At 40.3% G+C, this 20,384-nt stretch overlaps 1 protein-coding gene across 1 annotated transcript; it reads right to left on the bottom strand.

Moving 5' to 3' along the window:
* Positions 1 to 6,132: 6,132 nt before the first annotated feature.
* Positions 6,133 to 20,094, bottom strand: sec14l1 (SEC14-like lipid binding 1). Its single transcript, XM_030790114.1, has 16 exons — positions 19,974 to 20,094; positions 18,798 to 18,887; positions 14,792 to 14,941; positions 14,265 to 14,396; positions 13,794 to 13,922; positions 13,186 to 13,387; positions 12,911 to 13,020; positions 12,485 to 12,674; positions 11,209 to 11,297; positions 11,024 to 11,094; positions 10,522 to 10,693; positions 10,073 to 10,207; positions 9,066 to 9,200; positions 8,221 to 8,454; positions 7,640 to 7,818; positions 6,133 to 7,085 (listed from the first exon to the last, which is right to left on the bottom strand). Exons 2-16 carry the CDS (start codon positions 18,858 to 18,860, stop codon positions 6,980 to 6,982), a joined length of 2,097 nt encoding a protein of 698 aa, XP_030645974.1. The 5' UTR covers positions 18,861 to 18,887; positions 19,974 to 20,094; the 3' UTR covers positions 6,133 to 6,979.
* Positions 20,095 to 20,384: the final 290 nt, after the last annotated feature.

The following is a 20,384-nucleotide window of genomic DNA, read 5'->3' as shown; positions in this document are numbered from 1 at the left end:
GACCTTTGTAAATCACAGAGATCAGATGTCATGTTATGCACTCGCTGTTCCCAGATCTCCAAGCTCTTCATATGAGTTTTCCTCGTCCAGTATAAAGCCACGCAAATAAAAGAGCGATATTTCAGAGGAGGCAGAGAGAGAGAGAGAGAGAGAGAGAGAGAGAGAGAGAAATTACAGTCATTAGGATTAATGAACTTCTTGGTTCTGAGCATGATGGTGAATCATCCCTGTGTAACGTCAACTACAGTCCATTTTCATCCTCTGACTCTACTGTACATTCACTGCATTAGATGTGATGGTATTTTAATTAAGTGGACGTAAAAACTGGAAATGCATACTTCATTAATTGGATTGCCATTAAGATTATCTCATGCTCCCTGAGACTTTATAGCCATTGGAACGGTTTGGTGATTAAGAGGCAGGTCACTGAAGAGACATCTGGGCACTGAGTTGTTGATGATGGTGGTGACATTGTGTTTGTTTGGTAAACTGAAGTATTTGTTCGATCTGGTTTGTTAAATTTGATGTTTTTTGGGGTTTTTTTTCTGAAATACAGCCTGCCTTTGGCTAATGTTACTCTCATTCAGACGAATGACGAAACAGTCCTCAGTTTTGTTGAGAGGATGTTTGTGCGGAAAGGTGTGTGTCAGAACATTTCTGGGAGTTTGCAGTGTGTGTCAGCAACACCTTCAACACAGGAGAATCAATCCCCCCTCATCTGGCAATTAAACATGTAGTGTCTGAGTAAAATGCTCGTGCACACATGCATAAGCACACACACACACACACACACATGCACGCACGCATGCATGTACACACGCACATACACACACACATACACACACACACACACGCAAGCACGCATGTACGCACGCATGCACGCACGCATGTACACACACACACACACACACACGTACACACACACACACATGCACGCATGCATGCACCCATGTACAAACATATACACGTACGCACACACACACACACACACACACACACATACACACACGCACATGCTATTCTCTGTTGAGCAATCTATGTAGTATCATAAACCTTTCACCAAGAACAAAGAACAGGGTGCGGCAGCTGAATCCTGTGTGCCAGGACCGAGTGGAAAGTGTATTTGACAGAAATAAAGACAGGGAGAAACATCTGAAACTACACAGATATTTTCCAAATCATGGTCTTTCTCCATGACACCTTTCTGTGTCATAATCTGCTTTATGTACCCGTAAGACCCCCCCTTAATCCACGCCACAAATAAACCGTTAAGAAACCAGACCAATTATGGATGACGCTCAAAGAATAATCCGTTTGACTGTATAAGCACATTTTAGGAGTCTTTGGAACACAATTTTTTTAGGCTTAAACAGAACCCAAACACCAATTCCCGAACAGAGTGCATTTTGGGACGGCAGAACTTCCAGTTTTCCTCCTATTGGAATGGCCAGACTGTCCATCAGACAGGATTAGGTTTCACACAAGTGCATAATTGGTTTAGGAGATCAGGGTAGCCTTAAAACCCCAGATCCCTTCTCTTATCCTGTCTTTACAGGCTATTACTGCCACCCATTGAACTGGTCACTGACTCACAACCACACCACAACATCTTACAATAAATGGAGAGTTGTGATAAGTGGATTTTGGATCACTGGGATCACTCAGACATATTAAGAGTGACATTAATTCAGTGCTCCATCTCAAGTTGTGAAGAGCTGTCTTCCCTCTCAGACCCCTTTCACGGCAGTATTGGGAAGGCTTAATTAGCCTGTACACTGATCTTGTATGGTCCGTGCACACATAATTAACTCATGAGGTCATGAATTGCAGTCCACATACAGAGTATCATGGAAAACAATTTGATATGGATTTCTTGTTTATTTATTTATTTATTTTTTTAATTCACTAAGGAACAACGAGTCCAAAAAAGTGTTTATCAGCCCGCAGTTCAATATGCTACGTGCTGTTGTTTATAAGAAGGAAACACAATGCACACCTTTGTTTTGTGAGGTGCTAGAATTTATTAAAAAATCATTTTCCCGGTACAAACTGTGAGTTGTTGCACACTCTATTCTCCGATGCCAGAATCTTTTTTTGTTCCTTTGATGTCCCGAAGAAGACAGTGTGCTGCCAAAACACAGCTTAAAGTAAGAAATCTACGCTGGAGACAATATTGTGTGACCTTTCCTTGTTTTTAGAGATCTTCTATTGAAAGAAGTTTCCTGAAACAGTCATTTCCTCAATTTATTGACAATGGTAGGAAGAAAAAAAAAACAAAAAAAAACAATCAAATTGGCAGAGCTATTGGTTCACATTTTTCATCAGGTTGTTATGTAAAGGGAAATGTGTGCCATGCCATACTGTTTATGCAGCTGTAACTCGCTGAATTATGTACTTGTGCTTTAATGACAGTTTTGGCACTCAGGAATGAAGCCAAGGTCACCGGCACAGGCAAGGTGTTGAAACAGAGCTACAGACAACAGAGGGTTCAGGGGTTCAGCGAGACAGGTGGTGGCTTACACTGAATCAGCCCCGGGTCTTGAAAACACAGGCGGCCCACCTGAGATGAGTCCCTTATCTTCTCCCTCTCAAACGCACAGACACCCTGAGACCTGCGCCTGCAGACAGACAGTCAGTGCTGAGGGACACAGTCCAGCTGTTCCGCCTCCCCCTCCATGTCTCTCCCTCTCCTCAGCTTCCTCTCCTGAGAGCGTGTGTGAGGGATACAGCGGGGACTCTTATTTAAATCTACTAGGTGACCAAATGGGATAACGTGGAAGTCTCTCATTTACCCTCTTTGCACGTTCAAAGCCCAGTGCTGGGAAAGATGGATCTCCCTGTACGGATAATCTTAAAGAGGTTTTGTCTATGGGATGCAGAGCATGTTCACATTTGGATTTGTGTGCCCCGATTCAAATTCTCATATTCACTCCACCCATCTGTATTTTCACTGGTGCTAGGGAACACAGACTGGTCGGGCTGTGCCTCTTCTGCCTGACTTGTATTCACTGATAAGCGAAAATTCTCGCCGTTGAATTTTCAAACAGACAAGCTGCCCCCTTTACTACAACCTCTTTGAAAATCAACAAAATTTACTCGACAATGACATTTCAGTATCTTCCTATCTCAGACTAGTTGACGAATTCCAAGTGAATTTGTAAAGAAAATGGAATGTGTATGGACAGCATTGGAGCTGTCTTTGCTGCTCTGATCTCCTGTTAAGCAGTAAGGATGAGTGGCCATTAAGCCCAGCGAGGGACTGACATCCAACAACACTGGAAACACAAACAACAATATTCATGAGCTTACATCTGACACTCAGTTATCCAGAGATGGATGGCTGCATTATTAATATTTAAGAAGTGGAAATGGTCATTATGGAGTTTCTGAGAGAAAAATATCGCAAAATGCAGCGAGACATACAGGAATACAACACCAGTTAAATCAGTATTGATCTTTTTTCACAACACAGTGAACAAAAACATACAACAACATGCAACAAGGCAGGATCTTCAACAATGGGATTAAATGGATACAACTACAAAGCATCAATAAACATAATGCATAAAACAATGTACTGCACATTTTGTGTAGAACAATTACTTCACCTTCATATTGTCACCAACTGATTTATTACCATAAATTCAATGAAACTGTGGGTTTCAGCCTTCTAGTGAGAGATTAAGAGGCCCACCAGGTCTCCCCTATGCACCAGCTGACATTACATAGCACCTGCTAGTCTGTGTGCTGTGTGATGCTTGAAATTATTCTTTAGAAGCAATGGTATCATTCTAATATTAGATATGGGAGTTCTAATCTTTAATCATAATGTAATTTTACAGGATCAGCATATAAAGCATATAAATCTTAAAATGTTAATATTGACAACTTAACAATTTACCTTAAGAAATACAGAGATATTAAAAAAATCAGCAAGAGCTTTAAAAATACTTGAATTCAAAGGGACTGGGGAGAAAGTGCAGAGTTTAGAAAGAGTTAAACACGTAAGTCTGAAGTTTTGCAGATCACTTTGAGTATCCAGCACTCCGTGGACCTTAAAACAGATACAACATGTTCAAAACCCTGGTATTTAATTGCTCCAGTGGCCAAAACTTTATAGACTGTGGCTCAAGGTTTTAATCAGAACCTTTTCTTAGAGAATGGGTTATTATTATCTGCTTTGTTTAAGAGTTTTTAGACAGAAGCAGATCAGCAGATAGCTCATTTTGGAAAAACATGACTTTATTGTTTTTATCCAGTTAATTCAGGTGGGGACGTGGTACTTGCCTGTTCTCAGATTGATATTAAAGGTACAAACAACTGGTAACAAATTACTTCATAACCTCCCAGATAGAGAGGATCAAAAGGTTGTCTTCAGGCTTTAGCTGACTCAGTAGTTTGTGTAGTACATCATGTTAGAAGTGTGGAGCATGATTTATTATTAGTATGTCAGCAAAGCTGATATTATTGAAAAAGGAGAATTGCATTATGGGAAAAACACCCTTAGGAGCTAACCCACTGACTCTATGGAATCTGTCGGATATATGGTGAATGAGAGATGACACTAGGGAAGAGGCATGTAATATAGAATGATACTTCCCTTCAGTGCTATCCTCATAACACACACACACACATACACACATACACACACACACACACACAAACACACACACACACACACACACACACACACACACACACACACACACACACACACAGTGAAATCAATTACAGTGGCACCGAGGAGCTTGACTGGGGAGCAGTCTCTCTCCCTGTCTGGACCTCTCTTCTGTCAACATATCCCTCAGTACACTAGTAGCATACTGAAAAAGAAAGTCTAAGTACATTATCTATCTATTCTATGTCTACATTTTGTAGATGACTGTAGAAGAGAATAGGCTAAGAAACAGATTATTTATTCAAACTCATTTATTCATTGTTAAATATACTACCTTACCACTAAAACAAAATATGATGACCTCACCTTTTTCCTGTTCCGCTCCATTATCTGATGAAATCCAAACAAATTTTGGCTTCATCTGTATGGCTTGCATGGATTACTTGGTCATTTTTATGTTATGGAAAATTACAAATTATTAGTTTAAAAGCATTTTTTTTTTGTTTCTGATAACTGTTACCCAAGCAGACAAAAGCAACTTCTTCTTAACTTGCTTATATGACCAAAACAGTACCTCTGTTTAACTACATTTATTTTCTATCATTAAAAAGTTACTTTATCCTTTAAAATAAAATCACAGAGGAAATGAGTTATCACATTGTCTCACTTTAGTCTGACGAACAGAGTAAACACCAAAAGTGAGCAATCAGGCACTGAGTAACAGACCAGGGCCCATCTACAAAGACAGACAGGGATTCAACACAGTCAATAAACACTGTTTGTACAAAACTTAGATTTAAATGTGTACTCAGAGATGAAGTTGTTTGGAATTTTTGTAAAAATAAACCTCCAAAAAACCCAAGATAAATCGTAACATATTTGCTCAAAAAGCACAAGGAAGGCTTCTTGTAGACTAACAGACACACACATACACACACACACACACACACAAACACACACACACACACACACACACACACACACCTGCAAGCAAAACGAGCACATCTTACAGGGCTATTTGTAAGGAGCAGGATATGGTGCATTACAGGCCAGGTCTTCAAAGGGCAATATAAAGACAGAGGAAAGAGAATCAGTCCATCTAGCTTTTGCTGAAGGCTGCTGATGAGTTTATGGTAATCCAAGTCCTACATACAGTATGTAAATTAGACTACTGTACTGTCAGGCAGTACTCAACTACGAATTTGAATGAGAGAGAGAGCAAAAGGGAAAAAAACCCTCTTGACCATCATACCAAAAAATACGGCTGCACACTGAAAATAATAGAAATAATCAAATGATACAATCGAAGGAAAAATGCCCTGAGGTGAGAAAAAAAATGTCAGAGTAAAAAGCCTTATAAATCAAAGTTTGTGCTGCTTCCCAAGTAATCTATGATAAACTCAATCAAACAGCACAAAGGGGGAAGATTTAAACTCATTGTATAAGCAACTGAATGAGAGTGCAGACTAAGGAATGGGGCACTGAAAAAATTTTCTACAATCATTTTCAATTCCAAATTAATGTTTATTTATAAACGATAATATCTCTGTCACAAATTAATGTTTATTTATAAACGATAATATCTCTGTCACATTGTCTCTACACAGTTACAGCTAATGTCAAGCTTGGAACAGAACATGTAATTGCATTAGGCACCTTCGAGCTAAGAGGCCAATCCCAGCTTGGTCTCCTAGAACATTCATTATGCCCTTTCTCTACACACTTGTAGACACATAGTTAAGTCTTTAAATAGCGCACTGCCATCTAGTGGACATCAGAGGAAGCACACTAACTAATGCTGCTGGGTGTTCAGGAATGTGTGTGTATAAATCTAAAGAAAGGCAGTTAGAGGACAGAAGTAGTACTTAGAAGACAGCTGAATATCACTGAGTTACTTAGTAATAGCTGACAAAAATATGAAACAGCACAAACATAGTCACTGGAACAAACAGGACTGTGAAATATAAGTGACACATAACGTTAATAGGCTATAGCTAGTATGTCTGGGTCATAAAGGTCATTCGTACGACCATACAGTAAGAAACACATTAAAAACAGGAAAAATTTGAATTCGAAAATAAAGAAAACGCATTAATATATCTTCTGTAATAATAAAACAAAACGACTTCATGAATTATAAGAGTTTAAACCCGTGAATTTCAAAGTGCAGTATACTGTGAGCGTGTGAGTTTTCCGCACAAGGCAAAGATTGTAAAATATGTTATACAGCCCTGACTTTTGATGATGTGAGTGAAGAGTAGTTTAGTTCAGTCCCTGAGTCCTTGCACTGGAGTGCGGTGTCCACGCCGGTCAGTGGCTCTACTCCAGTGGGAGCGCACTGCTTTACAGCTGGTTCAACTGCTACCTTGAAACAGTAGAGCCAGAATGTGATTGGCTGGAGGAGGTGGTGGCAGCACTAAGCATGGAGAATGCACTGTGACTGGACTCCAGACTGCTCATAGAACCTCTGTGAAAGAACCACAAACAGCTGAATACAGACAAACAGACACAAGTTATCAACCATAAATACACGGTTATTTAACTTATATCGGGTGATTCTAAGGATATTAGAACGGCTGCAGTCTTTAAAGTTTACTGCACAGTTACGTTAAGACATTCTACTGGTTCGACACTGTTCCATTTACCTAGTATATCTCAATGTAAATGTATTTTTAAGTAAATAAATACAAATTTACAATCTAATTTCTCAGATGGATATTTTATTATTACACTATTTTACATCTCTAACATGTAGAGTTTTCTTATCTTGAAAATGTTTGAGTGGAATTGAATAAGTGCTCTTTTATGATTAACAGTACTTACTAAAGAACAGTACAATACTACTAATTAAGCTGACGCTCAGGATGATGCAAAAGCTAACTTCCACTCTGTCTCTATCACGACCAAACTCTTTCCACAAGCACAACTCCTCTCACGAGCACAACCTCCACACCTTTACTGATCCCTAACACACTGTCCTGTGTACAGTAAGAGAAAATGAGTGAGTATGGGGAGGCTGACCTGAAGTCTGTAGAGTCCAGCACTTCGGTGTAGTACAGAACTTTACATTTGTGCGAGGAGACTTGCAGTGAGGCCAGAACATCGTCTACACGGGGCAGGCTAGAGGCAGCACAGGCTGGCGTACTGTGGAACCGCCACTGGAGTATGTAGAACCCTGGCCAACGTGTGACGTGAGAGCCCTGAAAGGAGAACATGACAGAGAACCAAGCCTAAACTGATAGAACTTGGAGAAACATACTGAAAGATGACATATTGCGACACATCACCCTGGTTCTTAGAAATGGGTCACTGAGATGTAGCAACCAGTGTCATGCAATTCCTCTCCCTTTACACAAGAGTCAACGTGGCATCATCAGTGGCTTTTCTTCATAGTTTCTTTCAAATATGGACGTTTTTCCCAGGTTCAGCGATATGTCACTACTTATTAAGCATAAGATTACTGTACTATAATTGGCGCAAACATTATTACTATTATTATTATTATTTCATTTAAGGTCCATCTCTGGCTCAAGCTAGTTTTACTGTGATGCAATATAGCAATACAATATAATCCGATATACGTGTCCCCTCCCAACACACACCTGTACGCTCTCTCCTTCCCTGCAGGTGAGAGCTGTTTCCACCATGCTGTAGTCATACCCCAGCATCCATGACTTGTCAATGAACTGCATGTTGTTGGCTCCTGGGGAGGTGATGTCTTTTCTGAAAGGCTGGGGCGCTTTCTTGGAGTGGTAGATGTTAAAGATGACATCACCTTTGCACACGTCAAAATCCCAGGTGATTACAGATGAGGGCTCTGTTATCTTTATAAGTACCTGCATTTGGACACAAAGTCAAAGTTTATTATCACTCTCAACTGGTCTACCAGTCATTGTATCTGCCTTACTGTGGGTCTGTCTGTATGTCTGCCTAAGTACTTCTCGACATTATACAGTCAAGCAGGATGCAGTAACACAAAACCTCATTCAGCAAAACTACAGGACTATTATACCTAACATCATTGCTGAATGAACACCTACACATTTGTTGACTGCCAGTATACACTGTATATATTATTATATTATAAGACTATCTGGACACTACGATAAAAATATGATAACATATAACATTTTTAACATGATCCTTGCTGAGTTCTAGCACCAGCTCACATATTAGCTTTCACTACTCCATACCAACAGCAGATGGCGCACTTTTTCTTTACATTCTCAGAGAGTAAATGGTACACCATCAATTATTCTCCATAACAATTGTGCCCTAATTCAAAGTTACCAAGCCCTGTTAATTCAGTAAAAAGCTTAGAGTACAGATATTGGATACCCTTTTCAGTCTTGATCAGACAGAGCTGAGTGATAAAGAGGCTGTATTTATTGTAACATGTGGATTTTATGATTGAATGATACTGTAAGGTTGTGAGGATAGACACTACCTCGTGTGGTGCACCCTTAAACACACTGGCACTTTTGTAAATGGTCTCAGTCCAGAGTTTAACCTGCTCATTTTCCAAATCTTCTGGAGCACGGTACAGAGACTTAGGCACCAAGCCACCCTCAGGAACATCACACTTAAGAGTGAGAGAATGAGGCAGCGATGGAGACAGAGAGAGAGAGAGAGAGAGAGAGAGGTTGGTTTTTTAATTAAAAGAAATGCACAGCATGTGGGGTTAGCAAACGCCTTCAAAACATGTTTCACAAGGTTCACTACTGCATTTTATGGGAGTCATTTTCAATTCAATATTCATATGGATCGCAGTACACAGAAAAGTGACAAATCTCAATAACGGTTCACAGAACAATCATTAACCTGTAAATGGTGACTTGTTACCATTTGTGACCTTGTCACATTATATCATATTGTACTGAATCATTCTACGCGATATATGATACGATATGATAAGATACGATGCGAGACGATGCGATACCACACAATATCCTGAGCTGACTTATCCTTTTCCATCACATCTTTGTCACAAAACTGTCTGCTCTCATATCATTTAACTTCAGGACTAGTGCTTTTGTTTTGCAGTTCCATCCACACAGGAAAGCATTTTCCACACGAAGGTGAAATGGGGGATTGACAGTGGTATCAAAAACCAGATCAGAGTGTACCACACATGGTGTAGTAAGGATCTGTCAATACTCTATCTGTGCCTCTGCTGACAATGGCTCTGTGTTTCCTTAAATACAATTTTCCTCCTGTCTTACAGGTAGAAACAGGGTTTGATGTCAAAATAGAACAGCTATCAAAATAGAACAGCTATCAACCAGTAACTGTATAGTAGATCTGAAAGAACTACGGACCTTCCTGCCTCGTTTGATGAGAACTAAGCATCGGTTTTCTCTGTATTAAAGGGACCTCAGAGGATCCTAATGGCTTCATCACTGGCTAAATCACCGGGAGTCAAAGTTCATTCACAGTGCTTTCAGTCTCACTCACCGGACAGTCTCCTCCAAGAAAATCTGGGATGAACTCTCTGTTAATATAGTCCACTAGTCCTCCAGGGCCCTGGTAATCATTTCCAGCGTAGATGAGAAATTTCTTCCGAGTGTTCTCATCAATAAATGGACTGACCTGAGGGAGGGAGGACGAGCAAGAGGTCAGGGTTCAAGCATTTCCAGCAGTTCATTAGCACTAAGCTAACAGAGACGCCACCCGAACGTGACATTTACACTTGGATGGTGATGAAACATCAGTTGGCGAGATGTTTACAGCTTTTTCACTTTAATATACGTGACATTTCAGGTCTAAACAGTCAGTGTGTGTGGTGATATTTACCACTGTTAAACGATGTGTAAGAGGGTTATTCTTTGTGTATGTGCAATGTGTCATGCTGTTTAATGTATTTGTGCTCATGTCTCTGTGTGTGTGTGTGTGTGTGTCCTCACCAGTGTCCAGAGCACAGGGAAGACTCGGGGGGCTCTGAGAATGAGCAGTCTGCCCAGTGTCTCAGGATAATTGGCCTCCACCACCTCTATGATCCTGAGCAGGGCCTTAATGCCTGGTCGCCACAGATGCCTCATGTTCAGCCCCTCTAGATCCACCAAACATGTCCAACAGCTACAACACACACACACACACACACACACACCACAGATCATCATCATCATCATCATCATCATCATCGAAATGACAACAGCGTTATTGTGAGTAGTAGTATTACTACTCGGAGTCCACATAATAACACAGCAGTTTTTATTATATTTGTTAAAAATATTAAATAGTATTTTTATAAGAAATGTGCACACATACATATACAGAGACACACACACAAACCTGTTTACAAATGTGGACAAATAGGCAAGTAGACAATACAGCAACTGCCCAAAAATGCTATTCATTACTGCAGAGATATGACTCTGTTTATGATACAGAGAGACAGATTTGTACCTGATTGGATGACCAAATATGTTTGTGTTCTCTTCACATCGCCTCAGACCCTCCTCGTTGATGGAGAGCACCTGATAAAGCAGTGAGCAGATTTTAGTAGCAAATTTGTAGTTGTGTGTGTGTGTGTGTGTGTGTGTGGTGGTGAGGGGGGGGGGGGGGGGGGGGGGGGGCTGTGCATGTCTTACCTGTCTAAGAAGGGTCTCCTCTCCGAGGGCTCTGACCAGCCCTTTGGTGTCCATCTGTCCCAGGCGAAGAATGTAGAGAGGACGACCATCTACACATAAAAGACACACCACACTTACAGCCACGTACAGTTAAGTGTATCCCATCATATATATATATATATATAATACTGACATACAAAGATACATCAGACACACTACACTTACAGCCACATACAGTTCAGTGTATCCTATCATACCATATGTATATATAATACTGACATACAAAGACACATCAGACACACCACACTTACAGCCACATACAGTTCAGTGCATCCTATCATATCATATCATATATATATATATATATATATATATATATATATAATATTGACATACAAAGATACATCAGACACATTTGTTACAAGTATGTCACATTTATTAACTAAACCAACAAAAGGGTCTTAAAGAAAGTTTGGAAAACTTTTTAATCACTGTGAATAAAGCTACACTTTCATTATAATTGAACTGCTTGGTTGCAGTCAAGCATACCAAATTTTGTAGCTGAATGGTAACTCAATTAATATTGGCTTGTGTGTGTGTGTGTGTGTGTGTGTGTGTGTGTGTGTGTGTGTGTGTGCGTGTGCATGTACTGCTGCGAGTGTATCCGTGTTTCTTTGTATGCTGACAGGAAATTATGAGGGTAAAAATGGTGGCCTGCGGATGAAGTCAAAGCAACACCAATAAGCAGAGGAGGATTTATGACTTATCTTCAACTGATATGACATTCCAGTTTATAACTAAAGTTAATTTGCTCAGTTAATTTTAACTCTCTTTGCCGAGTTAATCATTAGCTACCCCCATTTCATAAATTTGATTCCACCTAAACAAAAATTTTCTCATAAAGCATGTTGGCTTTCATCAGTCACACCTGAACAATTCAGAATGAGCCATTTCATTTTATCAACACAGTCAGGAGTTTTGAGGTTGCAACGTAGCAACGGCATAACAAATGAGTTGGTGCTAATCTCTTCACCGGCGTGTTCGCCACGCAGTATCATTTCAGACAGTTGGCTAACTTTAGCAAATGGCATAGGCCATATGCAAATCCCGCACAATCATTGCAGCTCATGTTTGCGAGACATTTGAAATTGCTTTCTCTGTTAAACCCAGCTCTGCTCTCTTCAATCAACATTACACAATTGTGACGAACATAACAAACCCCGTGGAGCTAAAAGTAGTTAAGAAAGACTGCCACAGAGACCACAACGACTTAGGAAAAAGGAGGTGACGGCATCACCTCTGTCGTGGCGATGCCAGCCTCCGGTGTAGTACTCCTGCAGGAGCTGCGGGCGCTGCCAGCTGTCCAACAGGAAGTCCACCTGGTGTTGTTTCCTCCAGGTGAGTGTCTGGCACAGTGCCTCTCGAGCCTTATCATAGTTAAAGTCCCGAGAGCGCAGGAAACGCAGTACGTGCTGATCTTTAGGGATCTGAGAGACGGGAATAAGGATTAGTATGGGCAAGACTTCTGTATGTGTGTGTTTGTGTTATGGTGTTATGGTGTGTGTGTCTGTGTTCCGTGAGCTTTTTGTGAGGCAAGTGCTCTATTACAAGTGTTTCTTCACATGTTCATATTGCGCACAGATATGTGTGCATATGTAAAAGAGAGTGTGTGTGTGTGTGTGTGTGTGTGTGTGTGTGTGTGTGTGTATGTACAACATCCCACCTTGCCTTTGTGTGTTTCCTGCAGCCACTGGCGTAAGCGAATAAGGCAGCTTTCCTGGAGTGGTGTCAGCTCTCCCAAGTAACGTCTGATGTAGTCAGCATCTATCTTATCTAAAATCCCAAACACATATTTATTTTCATTTTTATGTTTAATGTGTTTAGGATTCTTTTTTTGCACAGTGGTAAGTGTATCGGATGTAAAATCAATTTCAAGAAATAATCGTCTTTAAATAATGACTTGAAATGTATTTAGTGTGTTTTAATGTGTGTACCGACCATCTGGGGAGCTTGACAGGACGTCTGGTAAGTTGGCTTGATTCCTGCAGTTGGCCTCAGTGGATGGCACTGGGACAGGCTTGGCTGAACTGGGGGGGAGCTGGAGTGTGGCAGTAAGGTGTGTACTGGGAACCCAACGGGGCACATGGGTAATGCCCTCATCCTCCAACTCTTTCAAGTAATACTCAATGATCTCCTTACCCTAAAGGAAGTTAGAAAAATGCTAAGAAGAGTCTCACAAAATGCAGTAAATAAACCCTGAGAACAAATATTGAAATTCAGTGATGCACAGACACACGCACATACACGCACACTCATGTGTCAATAACAGAGGCCTATATCCTGTTGGACAGGAACCTTGGTGAGAAGATCCGTGTATGAAAAACACAAACGTTATGGCACAGCCTGAGAACAAGTAGAGCAGTGACCTTATTCACTGCGGGATTATAAAACTGTACTGTACAGAGTCTAAGGAGGGCAAGTCTTTTCTTCAGGATAATTAAGGTAGAATAGCCTGGCATAGGTCCAGAGATTACAAAAATGTTACATATCCACACTCGCACACGCACGCGCACACACACACTCACACATAACATACACTCACACACCTTTTTAATGCTGGCGGCATACTGTTTCATGGCAATCTTTTCTGCTGTGCTTTCAAAGCCAAAGAAGGACTTTATATCCATGCTGCCTGATTGCTCAAAACATGTCCAGTCTTCGTTCTCTGGATGCACCTGAGAAAGAACAGGACATCACAGACCTGATGAGAACAGTGTGGAAACAGCTCCTCTGAAAACATGAGCTTCAGTAATGTGGATGACAGGTAAATATGGCAAAGTCTTGACAGCGACTTGGTGGATAAATAAGTAGTCGACTGTACCTAAATATAATCTGTTTTACAAAAGACATGGTTAATCATTTAATGTCATACCTATTCTGGTGTTTCACAACCCGAAAGGAAACATATGGGGCTATTGTTCCCTCTCTCTCTCTCTCTCTCTCTCTCTCTCTCTCTCACACCCTCTCTTTCTCTCTCTCTGACTAAAAAGTAAGGGATGGCTTTATTTTACGCTGACCGTATAGCTGCAGTGTTCGTTCACAGTGACCCTGCTGGAGAAACTCTCATTGTAGGCCTCAATGTGCAACGTCCTGGCCCTCCTGTCCAAAGTGTTCTTCTGGATGAAATATAGATAATCCACACCAGCGATCTGCAACCAGAGAACACAACCAACCGTCAGCACACGAGCCAAATTACTCACCGCTGAGCAAGGTCATAGCAATATCAATAAACTAATATAGACCAATAATAACATATCAATACTGAATGGACTGAGGTACAATATATGTGGAGGAACCATTAGGCTTCAATTCGATAAGTATAACTGGCTACAAATAAAACGAGGACGCTCTTAAAGCCTAGTGCATCCTGTTTTTAATCTAGCTGCTGTCAGCAAACCAAAAAAAAAGAAGCTGTTTAATTAAAACCAGAGGAATTTAGCACTTCAGAAGTGTCAGGGTATTAGCGTCGCGCTCCCGTCCAAGGAGAGCTCACAGTTTCCCGTCCAGAGCAGTAAAAAGACACAACAAATCTTTATGTAATTACTCTCTTCAGCAGCCGAGGAGCATCCACATCCACCGTGCATCTGCGCTCAATCACGCGCACTGCCCCGTCCTCACTTTGTTGTTCGTTTACAATAACACTGTCCACAAATACAGGTATCAGATGGCATTTTGGGAACCTCCTCTCATAGGCCTGTCCGTGAGGGAAGGAAAGAGAGAGAGAGAGAGAGAGAGAGAGAGAGAGAGAGGGGGAGAGAGGGAGAGGGAAATAATAGGAATAATAATAATAATATTGATAATAATGAAGATAAGATGGGAAAGATAAAAATATGGGTGCAAATACACACACACACACACACACACACACCAGACAGGGATCATGAGTTTCACTCAGATATAAGCACTGACAATATTTTTCTTTGTTACACTGGCAAGAGGAAGTGAAGTCTGACATTTGCAGTTGGTAATGCTCAACTAAGCGTGCAACATAAAACAAACTTACTTCCTGCCGGTAACTTATTGAACTGCTACCTGGATTTGAAACAGACAATCTTAAACTGTGTCCAAAACAAAACACCAGTTATTGAAACAAAAAGTAAAGGTAAGCCTTTTTTCGAGGCCGTTTTCTCTTTATTGCCCCCCACACCTGACTCTTCACTTCATGTGACCATATGGCGGGATGGGTAATTCACTACAGCTCTGTCAATGTTTACTCACTGTCTCCATCACACTACTGTGTGTGTGTGTGTGTGTGGGTTTGCCTCCTGGTAAGAGAAGGAGAGGAATATCTAATATGTGGGTCATCTAGACCCAGTCAATGTTTACTGGTGTCATTTTTTCTGCGAAATTCCTTAATGAGCCTTTCTATGGGATTTCTGGTTAACCCTACAAGTTTTAAAGGCAGGAAACAGGGCATATGAGTGCCAGCACTTTTCAAATAGAATTTAAATAGAATTCAAACAGAATGTTTGTCTGAAGTAATGCTTTTATTTGGTTACTGCACTGGTCCACACTGAAAAAACTCATAATGAAGTTACATTTTTTAAAGCTATAGCAACAGTTTAAAGCTAGACTGACAAATTTGTGTGTAAAAGAATGAATGGACAACACAAATACTTTACAACTAATCACAGTATCTAGCTTTCGCAGACAGGCACACACACACACACACACACACTTACATGAGTAAGTGTGTCAAGGTTAATCAATAGAAAAATTTATACGGATAGACGTCATCTACAGTGGCAACTGATAAACTGAAGAGTTGACTATGGCTGCTCATGCTTCACAGATAAAGTTACATAACACAGGATTTGTGGTTTCATGCAGAGGGTGCTCACTGTACAGCTGTATCATGTTCTAAATCTTCCACAGCTGAATACAATATCTCCAAAATACTTCTACACACAAAAATCCACCTCTGAATCAAGCACACTATTAAAACTACACAACTCCATCAGTGATCCTCCAAAAAGGATATGTGTATATCTATTGCAATATGGGTAATTTGTCAATTCCATGTGTAATGTTATAGAAAAATAATTAATCAAAGAAACAAACAAACATTATCTTAGCCATGGAGAATTTGAATGTAACTGATGCAAGCCAAGTGCTCTAGCTTAATGACTACAGAGAAAAGCAATTGACTTTCCTGTCTACAGCTCAGGGATTATTCTTCAAACATTTGTTGTGCTCATTTGAATTTTCCTCATGGTTGAATAGGACGGGATTGAACACATTTATGCATGTTTTACATTCGGTGCTGGGAAGCCAAGAGCAAAGAACTAAACTGAGAGTTGAACTTTTGCCTTGGTGAATGCTAAGTGAACCCCAACGTCACACAATGACGTAGGCTAAAAATCCAAGCGTGAAAAGCTCGATCGAAAACCACGTAATGTGAGATAAAAACAAAACCGTTCAATTAATCTCCTGGTGGGGGTGAAGTCATGGGAGGATCGATGGGTGTAAACTGTAACCAGATCACCAGAGAGATCGACGGAGTAATCAATAACGACACTGCGCTGATGAGCAACCAAAGAAACATCCAGAACCAAGAACCACCACTACAAACATTAAAAAACCTGCATGATCAGCAGATCCATGTTTGGTTTCTAGATAATTGGCTAAATACTCCACACTCACACAACTAATATTGACTCTGTATTCTACATATATCTACATATATCAGTATCTGTGTTTGTGTAACATTAAAACCTTATGAAGCCTTGTGTGCTTCTTTGCTGTAGGTCGACTGGATTCTCTGCCATGAACTTGCCAGTGAAAACAGATGCCTTCTTTGGTCAAAAAAGGAGAAACCAGCACTCAGCTTCTTCAATTCTTCAAAATAAGGGTGATTTTTCTTTCTTTTTTAATGCTGTGTGTACAGAACAAGCACTTTTCAGTTCTTTTCTACATAGCAATCACTAGGGGTTTACTCTCAAGGTCAAAAACTGTAAACAACCACTGAATTAAGTTTGGTGGGGTTACATAACTGTTTATGTAAAGGCATAGTGGTGTCAGCAAAACTCTGCAGGGATAAGAAAACTAATAATCCTGAGCTCAGTTTACCCAAATCCTGTGAAATGAAAAAGATATCTCCAGTAAAAACACACTACTATCCTAAATGTACAGTCTAAGTGCACCTTTGTGACTCCCTGCACCTTGTTTAGACTTTGTGTGTGATGTTGATCAAGGAGCCTTCTCGTTCTCTGAGCTAGAGAGAAGTTATGTAAAACTCTGTGAGCTGTGGAGTGTTTGACTGCAGTGTGAACACAGTGAAACAGATCTGCTCTTATCAGCGTTATCGCACAAACCCATATGCAGCAACCAAAAGACTGCACACTAAGGACTGCCTAACTGACTCATACAGGGCTTTCCTTAAACTGACCGCAAACCAGAGAGACATAGACAACCAACATTTACAGAGCCTTTCTCACCCTGGAAGCACCAAGTATCTATAAAGAGGGAACATTTCCCAATTCTTCCTCAGTTAGTAGGCCTGTGCAGCTGAACTAGAAAAGCACTTGCTAGACTTCTCTTAACCAGCATAGGCACACATGTACGAAAGAAGCACCCATTAACAATGGCAACAGCATTTCATGCTATCCAAATTCACAGAGCTCTTTTTCTGTGAAATAACAGACCTTTACATACGGGAGTAGCTTCATTTTTGACCAGCAGGTCACAGGAACCTCACCTTGATTAACTCTTCACACTCAAGTACATTAATGACCTAATAATAAACGCTGCCAACACATCGTTGTCCCGTGGCAGACGATCTGACTACCAGGTGCACAGGTTAAAAATTCAACCGGTTTGGGAGCGAATCCCAGTTTCTGGTGTGATCTTAAGAACACTTTGTTTTACAATGTTGAACAGCTGATTTTTGTACTGACCTGGAACCGTATTAATGCTGACAGTGAGACGCTGTCTAGCAAATGATCTCCCACAAACAGCTTTGAGCAAACAGCTCCCAATTCATTATTCATTTACTGTGAGTACAAAAACAAATACAGAGACAGGGAAGACAAACTCAGACTTAACCGCCTACCAAATGTATGGACAGATGGCGTGCTCTTGCAAACACATTTCAACAGAAGTTACTTACAACCCCAGAGACATGCTATCAATTAGTAGGCCCTATGTAAACCAAAACTGAAAAAAAAAAAAAAAATTAGCTCGGATCAGACCTGAAACTTTTCTGAAAATTTGTTTTAAAAAAAAAGAAAGAAAAAGATAGAAAGAATAAAAAACTTAGCTCAGTTTCTTAAACAAATAGTTTTACAGACTTGTTGTACACTCCAACTGCTTTGAAACTTGGTCTCTTCATTGAAAGAGGTCATATAACAAATAAATAAATAAGCAACATGGACAGTGGCTACAGCTAAATAAACATGTTGCTTTACTCAGAACAGAAGTGATAAAAGAAAACAAAAAGACTCAGTTGAGCTCCACAACAATGTGTTTTTCTTAACAAGGCACAACACAACACACACACACACACATACACACACACACACACACACTCAGAGACAGGCAGAAGTACACACCACCATTATCAGCTCAAAGGGATATTTGTAGACCCTCACAGGTGACTGATACTTCTGCACCATGACTGCAACTCCACTAATGTCTTCTTCCTGAAACAAATACATAGCAGTTTTATCACTTTTATCACCCTACAGTAAACCACAACAAACACTACCATTCTGCTCCACAGAAATCCATCAAATGAACAGAACTAGAAAACAAAAAAGAGGAACAATTTGATCTCTTCACATTAAGCGTACACAACAGCATGCGTTTAGAAGGAGACGGGTTGAAGTAATGCAGTATGCATCTCATCCCAGTATTGATGAACAGCTAAGTCAGAATGTGTATCACTGCAAATTAATGTTCCTCAGTTGGTCATTAAACATTATGGTATTTCCCCTCGTTTATTTCTCAGAGAGAAAGAACTTAATATTTGGTTAAATATGCTGCTGTACTGTGCATCTGACATCACTGTGCCGTGAGCCTCCACATCTGTGGTGTTGCTGTTCAGTCAAAAAGTGTTGGCCAATTTAAGTCTGAGATAAACTCGTTTGTGTGAGGGAAGCTACCAGTAAATGTCTAGTTGCCTAAATAGCTGACCACTTCAATTCCATACAAAATACCAGATGTTTCAGAGCAACAGAGTTTTATCACATGGGAAAAAACCCCACTGAATTCATCATATACCTGAAGTCTTCTCATTAGTGTCCAAATAAAATATGGCCACAAAACAAGCTAGAATGGTCTAATATCAACATACCGCTTCCCCAATAAGTGACGCATTGCTAAATCTTAATGTGTGAACGTTTTTTACACTTTACTGCACTTTTTTTAATCCTGTACTGAAAAGGACGGGGGAAATTTGCAACGTGAATAAACACAACATCAATCATATATCAGCGAAATGATGATTAAGTGATCATTGTTTGCAGCAACATTGTCGGTGCATTGACAATATGTATCCAGCTCAGATGTAGAATAATCAGAGGGTAGAACTAAGTCACGAAAAACTAAGAGTTTTGATCTTCGGTCAGAGTCTCTCAAATGTAATAGCACTAGCGATATAATGACGTGCGTCATTACGAAATATTCTTTCATCGCTTCACCTTGTGAAGTACCCGGCATCTTAAATTGGGTTCGTTCATGCAAAACGAGAATTATGTGGAAAGGAACGGTAATATCTTTTATCTTACCTTAGATGTATGATTTGAACTGCATAAATGGTTTTACAGAGGAAAAACACTTAAGCGAATAATCTGATCAACTATAAATCCATTGTGGAGCGGTCCACCGGTAGACCGAGTATTTGCTAAGTAACGCGCAGTCCAAACGGTCAGATGTTGCACAACTGAGTTCACTTGAGTCTTGAATCGGGCCTTGACTCTGCCAAACTCCACCCCTTTCTTCTGTGACAGCAATTCTGTGGAAAGGAAGTTTGGTACTTTGGAGTCGTGAATCAAGCCGACCACTTAATTTTAACTAAAGCGACACACTGCATAAATAAAATTTGATCTCCACGTTGCTGTTTTAGTCTTTATAGTAGCCTGATTGTTGTCATACAATACTATTATACTGTCCTGTAACAGAACCGTAAAGTTTCTCTT

Source organism: Chanos chanos, chromosome 13 (assembly GCF_902362185.1).
Source record: "Chanos chanos chromosome 13, fChaCha1.1, whole genome shotgun sequence".
Lineage (NCBI taxonomy): Eukaryota > Metazoa > Chordata > Actinopteri > Gonorynchiformes > Chanidae > Chanos > Chanos chanos.
Note: the sequence above shows the minus strand (reverse complement) of the source record. Positions and strands in the feature narration are given on the sequence as shown.

Bases quoted from the DNA above. Each gene is read 5' to 3' on its own strand.
- sec14l1 (XM_030790114.1), bottom strand. From the start codon at position 18,860: ATGGTGCAGAAGTATCAGTCACCTGTGAGGGTCTACAAATATCCCTTT. The intron at 14,397-14,791 runs GTAATTACATAA...CTCTGGTTGCAG, and splicing joins CTCCTCGGCTGCTGAAGAGA to ATCGCTGGTGTGGATTATCT. The intron at 7,819-8,220 runs GTGTGTGTTGGG...TTCTCCTTTCAG, and splicing joins GGGAAGGAGAGAGCGTACAG to GGCTCTCACGTCACACGTTG.